The following is a 20,496-nucleotide window of genomic DNA, read 5'->3' as shown; positions in this document are numbered from 1 at the left end:
AGAGGTATTGTATCCGGATAATAAAATGTGAGGCTGGATGAACACAGCAGGCCAAGCAGCATCTCAGGAGCACAAAAGCTGACGTTTCGGGCCTAGACCCTTCATCAGAGAGGGGGATGGGGAGAGGGAACTGGAATAAAGAGGGAGAGAGGGGGAGGCGGACCGAAGATGGAGAGTAAAGAAGATAGGTGGAGAGAGTATAGGTGGGGAGGTAGGGAGGGGATAGGTCAGTCCAGGGAAGACGGACAGGTCAAGGAGGTGGGATGAGGTTAGTAGGTAGATGGGGGTGCGGCTTGGGGTGGGAGGAAGGGATGGGTGAGTGGAAGAACCGGTTAGGGAGGCAGAGACAGGTTGGGCTGGTTTTGGGATGCAGTGGGGACTGAGTCGCAAACCATTTCCACTCCCCCTCCCATTCTCTAGATGACATGTCCATCATGGGCCTCCTGCAGTGCCACAATGATGCCACCCGAAGGTTGCAGGAACAGCAACTCATATTCCGCCTGGGAACCCTGCAGCCATATGGTATCAATGTGGACTTCACCAGTTTCAAAATCTCCCCTTCCCCTACTGCATCCCTCAACCAGCCCAGTTCGTCCCCTCCCCCCACTGCACCACACAACCAGCCCAGCTCTTCCCCCCCACCCACTGCATCCCAAAACCAGTCCAACCTGTCTCTGCCTCCCTAACCGGTTCTTCCTCTCACCCATCCCTTCCTCCCACACCAAGCCGCACCCCCAGCTACCTACTAACCTCATCCCACCTCCTTGACCTGTCCGTCTTCCCTGGACTGACCTATCCCCTCCCTACCTCCCCACCTATACTCTCTCCACCTATCTTCTTTACTCTCCATCTTTGGTCCGCCTCCCCCTCTCTCCCTATTTATTCCAGTTCCCTCGCCCCATCCCCCTCTCTGATGAAGGGTCTAGGCCCGAAACGTCAGCTTTTGTGCTCCTGAGATGCTGCTTGGCCTGCTGTGTTCATCCAGCCTCACATTTTATTATCTTGGAATTCTCCAGCATCTGCAGTTCCCATTATCTCTGATACTATTGTATCCGGATGCTCATTCTTGAGATATGGGATATCATTTCATTCCAAGGGGCAATAATGCACTTTTAATATGTCGTATATATTAACTTATATTGAAGTCAACCCCAACTTTTGGCTGAAGACACATTCATTTTTTGTAAGTCAACCTCAACCAACTAACAAAATGGGCAAAAATCTGACAATGGAATATACTTTGGGAAAATGTGAAGCTGTTAATTTTGGAAAGGGAAAAAACAGAACGGTTTTATTTAAGTGGTGGAAAACCACAACAGACAGGGCCCTAGGGGTCTTGCATACGAAACACAGAGAGCCAGTGTGTAGGTGCAGCAGGTAATCAGGAAGGCTAATGGAATGTTGGCCCTTATTTCAAGGGGCTTGGGGTATGAGAGTAGGGAAGTCTCACTGTAAGTGTACAAGGTGCTGGTGAGATCACATCTGGAGTAATGTGAGCAGTTTTGGTTCCACACTGAGGAAAAAATATTATTTCATTGGAGCCAATTTAGAGAAAGTTCAATAGGATGATCCCCGGTATGGAAGGGTTTCTACTATCAGCAAAGATTAAGCAGTTGGGACTCTGCTCACTGCAGTTTGGAAGAATGAGATGTGATCTCATTGAAACATATATGACTCTTGAGAGGCTTGACAGAGTAAATGCTGAGAGGACTTTCCCCTCATGGGAGAGTCTAGAACCAGAGGGCACAGTCTCAGAATAAACAAGTGCCAATGTAAAACTGAGATGAAGAGGAATTCCTTCTCTTGGAGTTGAGAGGCTGTGGAATTCCTTGCCATAGAGAGTTGTGGAGGAAGAGTCCTTGCGTATATTTAAGTCTGACGCAGATTCTTGATCAATAGATGAATCAAGGGTTACAGTGACAACTCCCACCTCCTCCATGAAACAACCGTTCTCCAATTCTGACCTTGTGAGTGCCCTCAATTTAAATCACGCCAACACAAACAGCTGACCCCCAGCTCTGGAGCTCCTCCAAAAATGTCATCAACTTTATTTTCTTCTTTGAGAAGTTCTTCATAACCTAATTCATTGACCAAACCTATGGCCAATTTCCCTGTTAGCTTTTTATATGTCTCAGTGTCAAGTTTGTAACCCTCCTAAGAAGTGTCTTTATTCTGCATGTTGTCGAAATTGCAAATGACAGAAATTTTATCCATCAACTTTGAAGACCTTTTCTTTTTGAAATTATGTTACGATAAACTTTTTAACGGTTATTTATATGGGAAAGTTTAATTCCTGCAAAAAATTTGGAATTGTTGGCTAACAATCACAGGACATCATTGTCGTTACCTGATGAGCCCACCAGACCATTAGATAGGAAAAGCCCGCAATCCAGGTGATTGACCCAAAGAAGGTAAATACAAAATACTTTCGTGATTTCTGCAACACAAATATAGTTTGTGTCAACTTTAAGTTGTTGTTTCAAAATTAAAACATCTTCAACTCTCACCTGGGTATCTTCAGATAATCATCCACATGTAATCAACCTCCTGGCATTGGTTAATATTTTGATCCTTAATTGTGTGTGTGTGTGCGTGCGTGCGCGCGTGTATGTGGGGGAGGGAGAGAGAGATACAGTATGCGTGTGTGAGACAGCATGTGTGTGTGTGAGAGACAGGGAGAAAGAGAGGGAGGGAGAGAGAAAGAGGGAGGGATGGAGAGAGAGCGGAAGTGGGAGGGAGGGAAAGAATAAGAAAGAGGGAGGGAGAAAGAGGGCGGGAAGGAGAGGGAGGGTGAAACAGGGAGGGAGGGAGAGAGAAAGAAGGAGGGAGGAGGGGTAGGGGAGGGAGGGAGCGAGAGGAAGTAGGAGAGACAGTGTTATCTATGTGCACATGAGAGTGTGCGTGCGTGTGCTTGTGGATGTGCATGTCTCTAATAATTTACAAACAGCCTCTATATTTGCTTGAGAAACAGATGAGTTTCTGATGAACACTATTATCTTGTTACTTATGTAGGCATTCTTAACAAACACTAAGCTCAAGCAATCAGTAATCATGAAGTAATCTATCAATGGACATATTTCTATTCGCATGAGGAAATTAGATTTCATGGGCATCTGCTTATTGGGGACTGAGACTCAGTCCATGTTAGCAAAGATCGAAAACATTACACAAAACAAACAAGTGAAAGTGTGCAAGAATAATGAGAGAAATACAAACTGTACAGTTGCTCACTTTTTTCCTGACATCAGGCAAGGTGATCCACAGTAAAAAGATGACAGGTATTATAATTAAATAGATAACTTGTTTCCGTGGTGTATCTGGCCAAGCCAAGCTAAGTGGCTGGTCTTCGTCTTCATTCTGTGTAGAGGCTTCAGCCTAACCAAAACATGAATTATAATTATGAATTTAGCACAATTTTCATTGTGAGTGTAACCAAAAAAGCATATATACAGACAAAGATGATTATTTTCAATTATCACCCAAGACCATGTAATTGCTTTATTAACAATGCAACACTGGCTTCTAATGTTCAATAAACAATGTAGATAAACAAATAGGCTATGCTGATTGAGGATTGGAAACTTCTATTGGTTCATAATTAATATGGGGTCAAAACTCTTCTGAAAGTGTCTCAGATAATTTTGAAGCTGACGTTAAGATGCTCACGTAGTCCTGGGTTCTGTGAGAGAATATCGTTAACCTTATGTTTAAATAATTAGCGCAGAAGTGTTAAAATACTTTCTCTTTTCACACAGCATATCTGAGCAACCTAAGTACTGGTTTTAATTGCATTTCTAACTAATGTTGAAGAGCAAACAATAAGTCTGAAGAAGGGTCTCGTCCCGAAACGTCAGCCTTCCTGCTCCTCTGATGCTGCCTGGTCTGCTGTGTTCATCCAGCTCTACACCTTGTTATCTCAATAAGTCAAGAAACGGCCTGGTCATTTTCTTTATACAAATTGTCTTGAAAATCATTTGCTTAAAAGTCACTTTTTGTGTGTTGAGTTTATAGATATGTAATAGTGTGTCAGATTTGTTCTGCACTGAAGATGCTGACAATCATAGCACAGCTAGGCCAAATCTAACTTCCCTAGTTTCATTCACATGATAGAATGACAGCTTTATAGAGAAATGGGAGAGAGAAAGAAGGAGGGAGGAGGGGTAGGGATGCTTCTATTAATGTGCCTTAAGGTTTTAAATGCCTTCTGATTTCAAAGGTATTTTGGGACATGCACCCAAAATTGGGAGACCACAGAGTAAGTTTCCATGGTCTCCAACCATTAGGAAGAAGTTGAGGCTTTCCTGAAAAAGGTGTCTCTAGCACTATTAAAAATCACAATTAAAGATGATTTTGCATTATAATTCACTGAGAACTATTCGGGATTGCTTTTCATACTTCAGACGAGAAAATGTTATTTTATTGTTTACACCGGTGTTTTAACAAACAGATGACCTTCTGCAAACACAAGTATTCTTGATGCTGTCAATCACTTGTCATTCTATCACATTCTATCGTTTAATGCAAGGTCTTATAATGCATGCCTTTTAGTTATCGTAGCTTGTTGGCTGTGTTGTACCCTGCACCACAAATTAGATTTACTGAGGCGGAAATTGCTATGGCTTGCTTTCAGGTTTACAATCAGTGACACATCTCAATCAGAAGAGGCTTTAGTGATTATCCCAAAGTGGTTTTTGGGTCTTACTAATTTGTTTTTTTTTTGAGAGCTGTCAGGCCCTGTCAAACTGCTGCAGGCAATGTTTGCATTTCACAAGAACCAACTCAGGCCATTTGTTTTGTGATTTTTGGCCCAAACGTGAGTCAATGGGTGAAAGAAAATCTATGGAAAGAGTTTTTATGACCAACTCCTGGCTTCACAGCAAGACATTTTGGGTTGGTTGGGAGCAAGGTCTTCACCGACCCAAGAGCAATCTCTCTCTTAGCTGGTTGCCAAAGATACCGAGACTAACTCAGCAGGGTGTCAAACTAATGTGCGTGTTAACAGTGAGATCGGTGGTGCTCGGACATGTCACTGTTGTATCTGTATTATGCGTAAACATAAACACAATGCAGGTGCAAGTTTGAGATGCTCAAATACTCATGCAGTCTAAATCTGAATGTGTCCTTGACTGTGCTAAACTTGGAGAAGCATCGCAGTTAATAGACAGGACATTAGCTGCTGGCTTGTTACTTCTTAAACTCACATTTAACATGTAGGATTAAAAAAGCCAGCCGGTGGGCTCTGTTTTTGGTTTTCACGATGGGATTATTTTGATAATATTCAAACAATTCTCTATTTCATATCAACTCAAGTAAATTTTCCATCAATATTTTTATCTTCATTCTCTTTCAAGTCAGTTTCATCATGCCCCCTGAATGGTTAAGCTTCATCAATGCCTCACAGTTGTTACGAATTTGATTGAATACAGTTTGTAAGGTTTATTCTTTGCAGCTTTCTTTTTGGCCAATCGCATTTCAAATGAAAACCATTTCCCAAAAAAGAAACAGATCAACAAAGTGCTAAAGTCAGACAAAAGCACCTGGGTGCAATTCGGACAACTTCCAACTAACTGTCCTCTGATGCTGCTTGTCCTGCTGTGTTCATCCAGCTCTAAACCTTGTATATCTTAGATTCTCCAGCAACGGCAGTTCCTACTATCTCTGAAACAATTTTAACCTCACTGCGAAGCCTCTTCTAAGGATGCCTACCCTGAAGAAGTTACCCTCCTCCCTCCAGAAAAACCTCAGCAGGTCTCTCTCCCACTGCAACTCTCCTCGTAACCTCTTTGGCCCTGAAACTGCTCGACCATGTCCTGAAGCAAACCAGGTATTTTCCTCTGATGCTGCTTGGCCTGCTGTGTTCATCCAGCTCTACACCTTGTTATTCCAGTGATCCACTGCCTGGTTTCCTTACGCGAATGTAATGACTAAAACTTACAGCCCCCATCCAAATAGCTGGGAGCTTTGTTAAAGCTCTCAATCACAGTCATACCCAAATGTCACATTCCCGTATGTAAAGCAGGAGCTCTGCACACTCCACTCAAGTGGCACTGAGCATTGAGTGACGCAGCCAGCAGCAATGGTAACCAATCAAGGCTTGCCAGGCAAAGTAAAATATGATTGCTTTTCCTGCCACACATTTCTTCTGACACAATGCCAGTAACCACCCTTCCCGATGGATTCTGCTTTTTGTTCGCCTGTTTGATCCACAATGTTTGGCTTGTATCCGCGGAGGAGTGACCTGCCCGTCTACCTCAATAGTGAGTTTTCTATCAGGGCTGGCAACTTGCAAATCATATTCGAATGGCTGACGTATGCTGCTGAATGGCTGACGTAATTGCTCTACTTAATTCCCGATGGGCAGTAGACCAGCAAATCACCCACTAAGGCCTCTGAAATGTTGAGACTAAGACATGTGTGCAAAGTTCCTCGTGCAAACCATAAGACAAGCGAACGGGTTACTTGAAGTCGCAAGGGCAACAAGAAGTTCGGGGAAAAAAATACCATCCTTAGAAAAAAATACAATGTCAGCATAAATTCAGCCATTTGATCTGAGTTTTAAAGGTACAAGGATCTCTTCCTGAGGGTAGGATGGGGTGCAAAAGAGACGCTGACCCAGGTGTAATTGGTAATGGATACCAGTTACAGATGAGCTACAGATGTGCCAGGTGACACCCGACAGACAAACGTGACTTTTCATGGCAGCTGATCTCCTGGTGGAATTAACTACAAGCAGAAGGGGTTGTTTTCGAATAACTGGATCCCAAAAATTAACCAAGAAGGTTAACAGTAGCAGATGGGCACCATGCATTTCTGGATTTTCATAGAAATATTAATCAGCTCCAAATAGTTTCAAAAGTACTAATCAGTTCAAGTACTGAGAAAATATCACGTATTGCACATTCAGTTGCCATGGGCAATTGTTAACTTTTCATTTCTTTCCGCCACCCGGTCTCAGTCCTTTATACAGTCCACTCACCCACAACTAACATCTGCTTCCAAGCAAGTTCACAAAGTGTAAGCCACCTCGTCGGCTGTCTAACACAGGATCATGTGCTACTCATGAGAGACAAGATAAAGTGCAAATAAAAAGCCCTGTACCACAAGTCACTGGGGTGCTCCCCATGCTTCTGGCGTCAGTGCCTGACTTCAGGCTGGTTTAAATTGCAATTATTTAATTACTCGTTCCTCTCTTTTCTAATTTGGCTTCCACTATTGTGGAACCATTCTGTAGAGTTGTTACATATTCAGCTACAGCAGGGATTATAAGATGAACAGAATTACACAGAAGATATCACAGAACTTCTACAGTGGGAAAGTACGCCATTTGGCCCATCGAGTGCATACCAACCCTCCAAGCAGCATCTCACCCACAGCCCTACATTTCCCATGGTTAATCCACCTGGCCTCTGCATCCCTGGACAATTTAGCACAGCCAATCCACCCCAACCCGCACATGTCGGGACCATGGGAGGAAACTGAAGCACTTGGACAAAACCCACGCAGACACAGGGAGAATGCGCAAACTCCCAACAATTGCCTGAGGGTGGAATTGAACCCAGGTCCCTGGTGCTGTGAGACGGCAGTGCTAACCTCTGAGCCACTGTGTTGATCAGACATCTGTTGTCACAAAATAAACCTCAAACTGCACAGTTTATAAGCTGCGATTCAAAGATAGAAGCTATCTGCTGATGTTCTGCTTTAATACACCATTTCAAGAACTGGTGACAATTCTGGTCCAAATGCTTGTGCTAAATAACAAAGCACACTGATGTAGGATGGTATTTTCCTCATTCTAGGAACGTGTGATAGAATTGGCATCCTTCTCCTCCTCCATTCCCTAAATAATGGATGTTGTAATTCACAACATGAAGCTTGTATTTCCTTCAATCAGTACGGATAGAAGAACACAGACCTCAGGAAGTAAGGGGTGATATGCTCAATCAATAAGATTCAAATAACCTTTTCAACCACAGCAACAAAGCTCAAATTGTCTGCAAATAACACTTAACCCTTATGTTTACAACTTGACTGACTTTGAGCTATTATAGTTCTTTTAAATGGGAAATCGTATACACATTAATATAGCCCCATAGTTAGAGACAAAATAAGAACTGCAGATGCTGGAATCCATTGTAGACGAACAGGAGGCTGGAAGAATGCAAGATAACAAGGTGTAGAGCTGGATGGACACAGCTGGCCAAGCAGCATCAGGAGACCAGGAAAGCTGACGTTTCGGGCATCAGCCTTCCTGCTCCTCTGACGCTGCTTGGCCAGCTGTGTCCATCCAGCTCTACACCTTGTTATTTCAGATTCTCCAGCATCTGCAGTTCCAACTATCGTCTGGAAGAACACAGCAGGCCAGGCAGCATCTGAAGGAAAGGAGCAGTCAACGTTTCAGGATCTCAGGACTAACGAAGGGTAATGCCCGAAATGATGACTTCTCCGTTCCTCCAGGTGCTCCCTGGCCTGCTGTATTCTTCCAGCCTCCTGTTTGTCTAATACAGTCTCATGCTGCAGATTGTTACTGGTTGAGAACAGTGTAGCTTTGCAATTACCGTGGGAACTATTTCATGTACACCATATCCAAATAAATACTGATCAATATCAGTAGATGGATTTATGATGTGTCAGATACGAAAATAATAGTGCTCTTAACATAGTCCCAGAAGGACAGATCTACAGCTTTCAAATGCTCTGATCTGGCTGTATCCTTTATAAACTACAAACCATCAGGAATCCAGTCTGATGAAGGGTCTAGGCCCGAAATGTCAGCTTTGGTGCTCCTAAGATGCTGCTTGGCCTGCTGTGTTCATCCAGCTCCACACTTTGTTATTTCGGATTCTCCAGCATCTGCAGTTTCCATTATCTTGGAATCCAGTCTCAGTTTTTTTGAGCAGTTCCCTCAGCGATAGCTAATATCCACTTCCAGATAAGTAACATAATGCAATTCATCTCTCTGGCTTTCACACTGCTGCTCTTAAACACGACAGAAGGCAAAGAACAAATAGGAAGACATGTATAACAACACAATGGAATGTTCCCCAAAAATTGAGATGCTGTAAGTTTTATTTTGCAGAAAGGACCTATTCAGCCTCAGTTTCCTGACCTTACAATGGATTAAACACCTATTTTCAAATGTTACTACTTAAATGGCCACTCTCATCTTTTCTAGTTCCATCCTGTACCTTGTTGAGCTGCCATTCTTCATCACATCAGTTCCAAAATCCCCTCCTAGTTTATAAATCCCTTTATGGTCCTGGTCCAATCCACCTTTGTGACATTCACCTAATCCATACTCAAATTCATGCCTCACCTTCCACCTACTACACACACCAACTGAAGCCATTATCTTCATTCATCATGTCTCGGTAATCTGAAACTCTTGCCTAAGAGCCACATCTCACCCTAGTTTCAAAAGTATCTCAATCATGTTTTTGAGATTCTCCTCAGCTGGCCTCTCAAGTTCTTCTTTTCAGTTCAGTCATAGAGGTGTACAGTACAGAAACAGACCCTTCAGTCCAACTCGTCCATGCCAACCAGATATCCTAAATAAATCCAGTCCCATTTGCCAGCATTTGGCCCATATCCCTCTAAACCCTTCCTATTCATGTGCCCATCCAGGTACTTTTTAAATGCTGTAACTGAACCAGCCTCCAGCACTTCCTCTGGCAGCTTATTCCATACACCTGTCACCGTCGGTGTGAAAAAATGTTGCCCCTCAGGTCCCTTTTAAATTTTTCCCCTCTCATGTTAAACCTGTGCCCTCTAGTTTTGGATTCCCCTATCCAGGCCTGGGTGGGATGCTCTTCAGACGGTCAGTGTGGACTTGAAGGACCTGTGTTGACACTGCAGGGATTCCATAGGTTGACCAGGAGATAGTAAGAACTGCTGATGCTGGACTCAGAGATAACACAGTGTGGAGCTGGAGGAACACAGTGGGTCAGGCAGCATCAGAAGGGCAGGAAAGTTGATTCCAGAAAGAAGTGTCCTGACCTGAAATGTCAACTTTCCTGCTCCTCTGGTGCTGCCTGGCCTGCTCTGTTCCTCCAGCTCCACATTGTGTTATCTATGAGTTGACTCGTCAGACTCTCTGATGACTAGCTCTAATGAATGATCATCCTGACTTGATAGGTGAGTTCTATTTCTCTAAACTGTTGAATTTTTAAAATGTCATATTTCAAGTGTCCACATTAATTTTTTACGCAGTGTTCAACCTGAATTGTTAACCAGTGCAATGGCAGAATTCCACTGACTTTTACAGCTTACACTTTTCAACCTTAAGCATTCACATCAACCATCAGAATAATTAAGCAAAATCTAAAATATTGTTCCTGTGCTTGAAATAGACCACCTGTATTCATTAATTACGATTCATCATGCAGCAATAAAGGGAATATGGTGATTTGCAGAAATTAATCCTCTGCAAAAGAGCAAAACTGTGAACTGCGAAACACCCAAGGTCATCCTTTCGTTGTACTTTAACTACTGAAGTCAGACGTACATTCATTTCTGAATCTGTGGCATCTTTAATTCTGTGAGCAGCCTGTGAGGCTTCCTCATGAGACAGGATGATCTTTGATACCTCTCCAAACTGTTGTTACTGCCTGTGGAAACATTGCCTTGATTCCTGTACTGGGACCAAATGCAGAAACCTTGCTCTAAAAACCAATATTTAAAATTAAATTTCTTCAAAGCAAAAAGATTATTGAGCTTGTGTTGAAGCTGCATGGACAGGGCACATAATTCTTTCTTGAAATTTCAGATGTCTTCAGCTGCAAGGAGCTGCCATGACCAGTAAAATAAGCCCCGTCAGCATGCAAGAGAGATAGTAGGAACTGCAGATGCTGGAGAATCTGAGGTAACAAGGTGTAGAGCTGGATGAACACAGCAGGCCAAGCAGCATCAGAGGAGCAGGAAGGCTGATGTTTCGGGCCATTTTCTGATGAAGGGTCCAGGCCTGAAACATCAGCTTTTCTGCTTCCAGGATGCTGCTTCCCCTGCTGTGTTCATCCAGCTCTACACCTTATTATTCCATCAGCATGCAAACCAGCCACACCTTGGTAGGACTGAGCTAGAAACATATTGACCACATTCACTGGAATAAGGTTAGATAGCACTTCAGGTAGATGGACTCCTGACCTTGAGAGCTGATTCAACAGTCTAACCTGGTGACTCACATAACTCCATACTCAGAAATCACTGAAACTTTGCAATGACATTTGGGGAATTGCCCAGAAGAACTCAGAACATTATGTAATTCTTACTTTTTTCGAAGGGAAGAGGGCTTTATATGGATACATTCACTTTGATGAAGTGGATTATTTACATAAGAATCTCAACCCAATTTAAAATTGATGCTGCTTCACCAATTCCACTGCTTGAGGACTGAGAATGCACATGTGGGACGGTGAGGGGTTCGAGAGTTATGAGACAGGTTGGGGGCAATGATGCAGGTTCTCATTTCTCCCAGCATGGATGAACTGCAATGTGATGGTCACAGCCCCAGGCAGCGTGCACAGGTGCTCTCACTGGGCCCACTACTTTCCTGCTCTACCTGGAACTGAGGCCAATGCTAGCATCATGGAAAACTCAGTCCCCTACGTCAGACTTAAAATCCTTGAAAATAAATAATGTTTGCATAAATTCTTGACAGGGTCATTTATCCTCTCCCCGTTCACTTTGCTGCTGAGCACGGACGTTACAGATAGCAGCTAGAGCAGGCAAAATTGTGACTGGCGTATTAATCTGACAATAATCAAAACCATGTCAACACTTCAGTGCTCCCTTGCTGCATGCAGAGTCTACCCCGTGCCATGTACGGTAGCTCACCATGAATGCTAAGTTGAGGGTTCTCCATTGATCTCAGATCAGATTGACAAAAAAATGACAAATGCATTGCCAAACCTTTAATTATATAAACCACGAGGAGTGCAAATCAGCAAGTTGCTGCTAACACTGATGGCCCCAGAGGCTCAGTGCTAATTAACACTCCAGTCAGCTGCTTGAAGCCAATCCACCTCATTCTTGTTTCACGGGGAGCCGTTGACTTAAGACAGTTAAGTGTAGATTCGAATGGAGGCCCTGGAGTGTAAGGTGTCTCTTCACTGCACACTGTACATCCAGAACAACAGACAACAATCAGAGAGAAAGAATAGACACCACCCAACTGCATCAGACTGCAAACAGTGTGATCTCTGACAGCGATGTTAAAAAAAATCATCCAACAAGCATTACCTGCCCCCTGCAGAGGTGTGTAAAAGAGTGTTGGCAAGTGAGGATTTCCCCCATAATGGGTTCATGTACCTATAGTGCAATACTTTTGGATGGAGCTCAAAGATTTTTATTATCTTTTTAAAATATTTGGGATAATTTTAACCTAAGCTGCTTTCAGGTAATGGATGGATGATTATCAGTCACCGTATTTAGACCCCCTTCTATTTTTAATCCCCATCAAGGTAAAATGGCCAGAAGATCTCATGCTTCCAGTTTCCTACCAGCTTAATTTGGTTAAAATAACTCCCATTGACTGAGGCAACATTTCACTGCTTTTTGCGGGGAGATGGGCAACGTATAGATTGCAATTGCTACATAAAATGGAAACAACATCTTGAACAGTTGTCTTGGCAATCTGTACTTAAAGGGATGGTGCTAGCTACAGCAGCTGGCTGGGGAGTCAAAAGGCCCCTTTTTTGAGGTTCTTCATTTGTATGGCAGGCCAGTATCGCGAGGAGCAGTGCTAGAAAGCTTACACCAGCAAAAGCTGCTTTTGTCAGCTGCCACACTACCCTGTCCCTGTAACCCTGCATCTCCCATAGCCAATCCACCTAACCTGCACACCTCTGGGCTGTGGGAGGAAACCGGAGCACCCAGAGGTCATGTCAGCCACTTAAGGTCATAAGGAACTCCTCCCACAATTCAGTTCTAGGTCAAGGATGCTATATTAGGCCTTACTCACTGAGTGCAGATTTACATCTGCCCTGAGGGAACTAGCAGCGAAACGCAAAAGCAGAAGGCTCAACTTCAGAGAAATTGCTTTATTTCATTTCCAAACAGACCAGGAGGAGCAGGAATGGTCCAAGTGACAGAAGCCACTTCTGTTGGTTTCAGATTGTCAACAGCGTAAAGCAAAAAATAAGCCACCAAAAAAAAATGCACTGAGAATCTAACCAACAGTCTGCGATGACAAGCCAGCCAAACTGTTTCAATACTGCTGCTGCAGTGTAGCTGCTGTTCATTCGTGCTGTCGTTTGCTGCGTGTGCATTAATTACTTACTGAAGGTCGATTTTGCAGAAGTGTCTAACAACAAACAGGCCCTGGACACCCACAGAAATGTCCTAGGCAATGGTGTGCAGAGCAGTGGAATTGATCTTGAATGCAGATTTTGAAGTGTGTGAAACAGATGCAGTGTGAGATTTCTGAGCCTCCTTTTTGTCACAATTAACCAACTTGCACAGCCACCATCAAACCAAAATTAGCAAAGAGACAAAGGAAGAGGCAGTTGCAGGGAAGTATTTATCATAGAGGTAGGCTGAGGGGCTTTTTGAAGACAAAGGGAGAGGCGAGAGGTACACGGATTAACACAGGGTATTTCAGGACTGAGGCCACTCCTTCGCTGTTTTCTAATATGATCCCATTTTAACACTTGAAAATTAAAATGACCCCAAGTGTCAGCAAAGACAAAAGCCATAAAGCAGGGCAGTAACATTCAGTGTATAAATAAAGTACAGATATTTTAAATGCTGATTTATAATAGATCACATAATTAGGAAAATCTACTTATAAAACACTTGGCAAAAATATTTTCTGTACCCTGACACAACCTGTAACCCTGTGTTTCCCAGGGCCAATCACCCAACCATCACACCTTTGGACTGTGGGAAGAAACCAGATCATCCAGTGGAAACCTGTACAGACTCAAGCAGAACATGCAAACTCCACACAGAGTCACCCGAGGGTGGAACTGAACACAGGCCCCTCCAAGCCGCACCTCCATCTCCTACCTACCAACCTCATCCCACCTCCTTGACCTGTCCGTCTTCCCTGGACTGACCTATCCCCTCCCTACCTCCCCACCTATACTCTCTCCACCTATCTTCTTTACTCTCCATCTTCGGTCCGCCTCCCCCTCTCTCCCTATTTATTCCAGTTCCCTCTCCCCATCCCCCTCTCTGATGAAGGGTCTAGGCCTGAAACGTCAGCTTTTGTGCTCCTGAGATGCTGCTTGGCCTGCTGTGTTCATCCAGCCTCACACTTTATTATCTTAGATCTCTGTTATCGTGTCTCTGCATCAGGTGGTGCACAAACATCTCAGGCTCACTCAGCTCATGCGTTCTCTGGATTTAGAGAGAACTCTGACCTCACTGTTCACCCTATGACGTTTGGCAGAATTGATCCTGCGAGCCCCAGGCATTCGTGAGCCCGAATTTGTTCTTTGTCGTCATCCTCCTGGGGGTTGCAATTACTGGTGTGGGTACCACTAACACTTGTCCTTAAACAGCTTTGGCCACTACTGTCATATGAGGAATACACAAGGGACCAGAAGGACTGCAATGCAGAGTTCACAACAGTCTTCAAGAGGCTACAGTAATAGGGATGGCAACGCCACACAGATGTTGCGACACAAAGATAAGAATAGGCCGTAGGCAGCCCATGTGGGTCAGTGAGCACCAGGGTTGATGGGATGGGAGTTAAAATGGATGAAATGGCTGGTGCATGAGGCTATTCCAGCTGATGCTGTCAAGGCTTCTCAGTTTAAGTCCGTGTGTACTCATCGTTTAAATTTTGGAGGACGGGGGACTGTCTTTCCCCAATTTCAAATTGCAACAATCTTCAAGAAGGAAGATGGATCACTCTGCGGAAAATATTAAAGCACTTTCCTCTTGTGCGTAGCAGTGAAAATACTGGCACGCATTCTTCTGCATCACCCAGTTCCTGTGACTGAAGAGATCCTCCCAGGGGCCGACGGTGGCTTTAGACCTTAGAGGAAGCTCTCACTTGGATCTGGTGGGTAACAGAGACTAAGAAAAATGCTGAGAACATCACCAGGGTCATTTCATTTCATTCAACCTGGCCCAGGCATTTGACTCAGAGAATCGCAAGGCTCTCTGGGTTGAGGTGCAAAATCAAATGGCCAGGTGCTGTTTTTTTCAATACTCAAATTCCAAAATCTTCCAAGCAAAGAAGAAAACGCTTCAAAAATATCCTGAACCTCAGCAGCATTGACCTCAATGACTCGAAGGAGTTTACAATCAATTGTTCCAAACAGTGTCAACTTGTCCATCAGGCTCCATCACACTTTGTGTCACAATATTCTTAACGATGCAGCAGAGAGCAAATTGGATCCCACAAGCCCATGAGATCATAGAATCTCTGTAGTGTACAGCAGGCCATTTGACCCTTGAGCAACCCTCCAAAAAAATCCCACCCACCTACTCTATAATCCTGCATTTCCCATGGCTAATCCTCCTAACTTGCACATCTTCAGGCTGTGGGAGGAAACCAGAGCACCCGAAGAAAACCCCGCACAGTTGCAGGGAAAATGCACAAACTCAGTACAGTCACCTGAGGGAGGATTCAAACCCAGATCCCTGGCACTGTGAGACAGCAGTGCTAACCAATGGGCCACCATGCCACTCTGTGAGATGCCCTTCACCACGTGCTTAGAGATCTGTGGGTCATGTATCAGGCTGTACAGGAACATGAAGTCCCATGGCAGAAAAACTGCAACCCTGAATAGACATCCTTCTGATCAAGGGACAACTGATAATGATATGTGGTCACCATCAAAGGCCTGAAGCCACCCAATAAATAGGAACTATATTAATCTGGCTCACTGAAATGGATTCTTAGAGTTGTTTTCTCAATTGTCGTCGTCAGTGAAGTTTAAATGCTCTTCTGTAATTGTATTCACAAATGTAAAATGCCAAATGGAATGTATTAATCCTGATGGTAGATTTTAGATTATCATCGAGGGTAACATACTACAATCAGCAGCAAATACACAATACCACGAGCAAGTGAGAGACCAATAGAGAACCATCATGTCAGGGTCAATGTGAAAGTACATCAGAGTAAATGCCATAATTATAATCTGCAGAACTGCAATAGCACAGCAATCAGAGATTACAGTGGTACTCACAAGGACATTAACCCCTAGTTGCCTGTGAATCGAGCAATTGGTTCAGTATAATATGAAAAGGCTGTCCAAATTAACTCTTTGCTTCAAAAATACTTCTGCCATAACCACAAAAGCGTTTCTGAAATCTTCGCACGTAGATTTGTTTCTCATGTTAAACTCAACTTACTCTAACTTCATACAATATTTTTCAGATAAATCTGCCTCACAGGAATCAGTCAGAACAAACTAATCCAAGTTAAAAGGCCATAACTTAAGTTAACACTGCTTATTTTGACTGATTATGTGGGGTGAGTTATTATGAAAGATGACTAACACTTTCTCAGGTAAAGAAATTCAAATGTGTGAACATACAAGTTAGGATCAGGGAAGGCCATTTGGCTCTTTCAGCCTGTACCACCATTCAGCACAATCATAGCTGACCAGTGTTTGGCCTTTACTTGGCATTCCTGCTACACTGATAAACTCAGACTTCCTTGTTAGTCAAGTACCTGCTGTATCGAGCTCTGCCTTCGAAACATTCAGTGACTCTGCCTCCAGTGTTTGCTGAGGCACTGAGTTCCAAAGATACTCAACTTGATGCTCCCTCAAAGCTGGCTGTCCGTACGAAAACCCAGCCCCTGCAAGGTCCTGTGCACTTGAATGATTTCAGCACACTGGTCACGACCTTGATCTGGGGTGGAAGGAGGTGGTGTGCAACTCAGGAGGGTGGGGAGTGATAGAGGTGGGTGTATGTTACATTGAAGGAGGTACATTGCTGAGCTCATTGAATCCCCAGTGAATGATAGCCCCAGGAATAAGAAGTTATCTGTAGTCCCAGTTTAAAATTTAAAGTTGTACGTGGGTTAAACTGAACGTGGTGTTAGGTACAGGGACTTGGCTGTAATATATAAGTGGTGATTTGGGAGCTGTACCAGGAGTGACATTTCAGGTACTATAACAAAGCTGTCTTGTTTCTTCTCAATTTATACATGAAAATTCTGGGATTGTACTAGTACTATGTCTTTAAAATCTTCGAATTTGTGTTTTAAGTAAATAGAGTCAGAGTTGTATATCACAGAAACAGACTCTTTGGTCCAGTTCATCCATGCCACCCAGATATCCTAAATTAACCTCGTCCCATTTGCCAGCATTCAGCCCATATCCCTCTAAACCCTTCCTATTAATGTACCCATCCAGATGCCTTTTAAATGTCGTGATTGTACCAGCCTCCACCACTTCCTCTGGCAGCTCGTTCCATTCACGCGCCACTCTCTGTGTGAAAACGTTGCCCCTCAGGTCCCTTTTAAATCTTTCCTCTCTCACCTTAAACATTTGCATCCTAGTTTTGGACTCCCCCACCCTCAGGAAAATGCCTTTGAGCATTCACCCTATCCATGCCCCTCGTGATTTTATGAACTTCTATAAGGCCACCCCTCAGCCTCCAATGCTCCAGGGAAAATAGCCCCAGCCTCTTCAGCCTCTCCCTGTAGCTCAAATCATCCGACCCGGGCAACATCCTTGTAAACATTTACTGCACTCTTTTAAGTTTTACAACATCTTTCCTATAGCAGGGAGACCAGAATTGAACGCAGTATTCCAAAAGTGACCTTATCAATGTCTTGTACAGCTGCAACAATGACCTCCCAAATCCAATAACTTAATGCACTGACCAATAGTTTAGATTATTCTGTTCTGTCTATGTTCCCTTTGTAATAAACATCTGCTTTACTGATCTGCAGCATTAAGGGCTTATATTTCAACACTTTGACCACTTTGTTCAAGCAGAACAAATAAACATATGAACTACCAAGCCAAGTTCCTGTCTGGGATCTGATTTATCCTGTAATAACATCAGCCTGGATCTTAAAACAAATGTAGTGATTACACTCAAGGGCAAATGAACCACTCAATCACATATTACACTGCGATTTCATCACAATAATCCCAACTGTTATTTACACAACAAGTTTTGAAATGCTCTTTGGTGCCTAAATTAAATTCTGCCTGATAATTGCAACAAAATGGTCACCATTCTTACCCTGGCCACCAGACACCCAAAGACTGTGCAGAAATAAATTCAGTGAGCTGCACGGAACAATTGGACTGATTCCCTGATACAGCTCACTGGTCAGGCCTTATAGTTCCAGTTGGCTCAGATGCCAAGCTAGTCCACAGGCTTATTCCAGTGGGAAACTGGGAGGAAGCAATCATGGGCAGGGCAGACATGGACTGACAGTGGTCCACAGCACTATTGCGCCGAGACAAGTTTATAAGAACTTGCTTGCCTGTTGTTTTCTTCAACTGCCTCAATAAATCTCCAAACCCAACTGCAGTAATACCTGCAAAAAAAAAATCTACTGATTAATCATTGGAAAAAAGAAAAAGCAGAACCACTGACAGGGAGGAAAGTTGGCATCATTTTTCAGCTGTGCTCAAAAGCCTGAAAGAGACAGATATATTGCGACAAATCAGAGGAAACTTTGTTAAGTGAAGAAAGACCATATACCATTTGACAATTAGGACGATTTTTGTCTGTAAACCATAGGAAACTGATTTACTGTGTCCTCAGAATAGAAACCATAAACATATTTATACAGAATGTGTTTATGACTCTGTTATACTTAATGCACAGGAAACATTCCTCCATTTGCCCAGCCCATTTCACATCGAGGTTAGTGCAAACTTTCCAACACAATTTTTTTGTTAGACATACACCAATGATGTACCAAAGTGTTTAAAATTCCTGTAATAAAAATGTGCAGAAATACCTAGCTGTAACTTGATTCAAAATGTAAATGCAATTGTTTTTCAAGAATTATATTTGATTTGAAAGTGAATAGCCATCAAAGCAAGGAGAACACTGGATATTATTTCTACATTAAAATCATAATATAAACAGCCTTGTTCACTGCAATGTTTTATTTAGTAATAGAATGGAATTTCATGAAACCAAAAATACAAGAGTGGATTATCTGGCTATGTATAAGAAGTGGGAAGAAATATAACTAATTATCCAAGCTGTCATAATGTGAAAACAAGGGGTCAATTTTCAATGACAGTGGATCATATGTCATTTATAGAATCAGTCTCGTTTTAATTCCTTTCACATAATACCCAGTAAACAAATAAGAAAGAGCTTTTGGGTTTCCCAGCATGCAGTAACTGCAGATGCTGCAAGGTCACTGCGGTTTCATCTAAAGCTGTCAAGAAAACCTGTCAAGTTTGTGGACATTCCACTTACAATCATTACAGCCCAGGGACAGGAGGATACTTCAACGCACCGGGATGACAACATCTTTAAAGTAATTGTTACATTTATAATAACCCTATGATTAAAATGAATACCTGATGGCGAAACCAAAGAACTCACAAAGCCTGAGCAAATCAGCCTAGAAATTCAATGGTGCTGCAGTTGTTTTAGAAGCTTGAAACAGATGCTGTAAGTATCCTGTACGGTGGGGAGTTACATGTATATGCAGAGGAATTGCCCTGCGATGAAGAACACAAACTGGGGCGATGGAAGGGCTCTGTCTGTCAGGCTACACTGGGAGACATTTCCAGAGACGGCCCAATGGAGTGTGTCCCTCTGGAGGGGTTGAAGGACTTGCTGGGTCTCTGTAGGCCCAACCAGAGAACTTTGAAATAATAGCCGCCTCACCAGGAGGCAAAGGTACTGCTGATCTTGGGAGGTGGAGAGTGACAGCATCTTCATCTCGAGGCGCTCTCTGGAGAGCGAGTCATTAAATTCAACCCAATTAACCACGGCTAAAACTGCCAGACCACGTTTGCGGAAGGCAACCCCTCCCACTGCATGGATGGAAGCAGCTTGGTCTGGCTTGGCCATGGGTCATGTGAGGTAAGGGACTAAAACCAGATGCCTTGCTCGATCTCCAGTAGTTGCTGAGCTCTGCCCTCACTGGGCTGGCAAGAAAGGAAGCATTGACCACTGGGCAGTTCCTCTGGCATTACCAATGAGCCCACAAATAGAATCTCAATTATGTTCATCAGTGAGCCGCAGCCCAAAAGCACTGTGGAGGTGGGAACGTGTCAGGCTCAATCTTTATTTCTCAGAAACTCCTCGCAGGCCTGCCTTGGGGGCTGTTCCCTCAGGGTGAGAAAGATTAAGCTCATGTTGTGCCATGTATGCACAGCTGTCACACCGGCAGATTGCAAGGGTCTGACACAGCGTCTAGGGTAACATGCTCCTATCGGGCAGTTTCAGTTTGTACAGAGTGGGCCTGAACCTTGTTTAATGTCTCTGTTACCAAACTGCTTGGCCTGGGAAAGCCAGTACAGCTTAACCATCAACCCTTACGCAACCTGCTGCAAATCACCATCAAGAGGGTGAGTTTTGCTAAAATGTGGTACCTGCACATGG

General features: G+C 43.5%; 1 protein-coding gene across 6 annotated transcripts in view; it reads right to left on the bottom strand.

Moving 5' to 3' along the window:
• Window positions 1–20,496, bottom strand: part of slc24a2 (solute carrier family 24 member 2) — a 287,510-nt gene that overhangs the window by 12,021 nt on the left and 254,993 nt on the right. For all 6 annotated transcript variants that reach the window (XM_048527690.2, XM_048527694.2, XM_048527695.2 and 3 more), the window contains 2 exons: window positions 3,232–3,375; window positions 2,348–2,437 (listed from right to left, as the gene is read on the bottom strand). In XM_048527690.2, the coding sequence (XP_048383647.1) occupies window positions 2,348–2,437; window positions 3,232–3,375 (234 nt within the window). The remainder of the gene's footprint in view (window positions 1–2,347; window positions 2,438–3,231; window positions 3,376–20,496) is intronic.

Source organism: Stegostoma tigrinum, chromosome 3 (genome assembly GCF_030684315.1).
Source record: "Stegostoma tigrinum isolate sSteTig4 chromosome 3, sSteTig4.hap1, whole genome shotgun sequence".
In the NCBI taxonomy this organism is placed as follows: Eukaryota; Metazoa; Chordata; class Chondrichthyes; order Orectolobiformes; family Stegostomatidae; genus Stegostoma; species Stegostoma tigrinum.
This window is presented reverse-complemented; position numbering and strand designations above follow the sequence as displayed.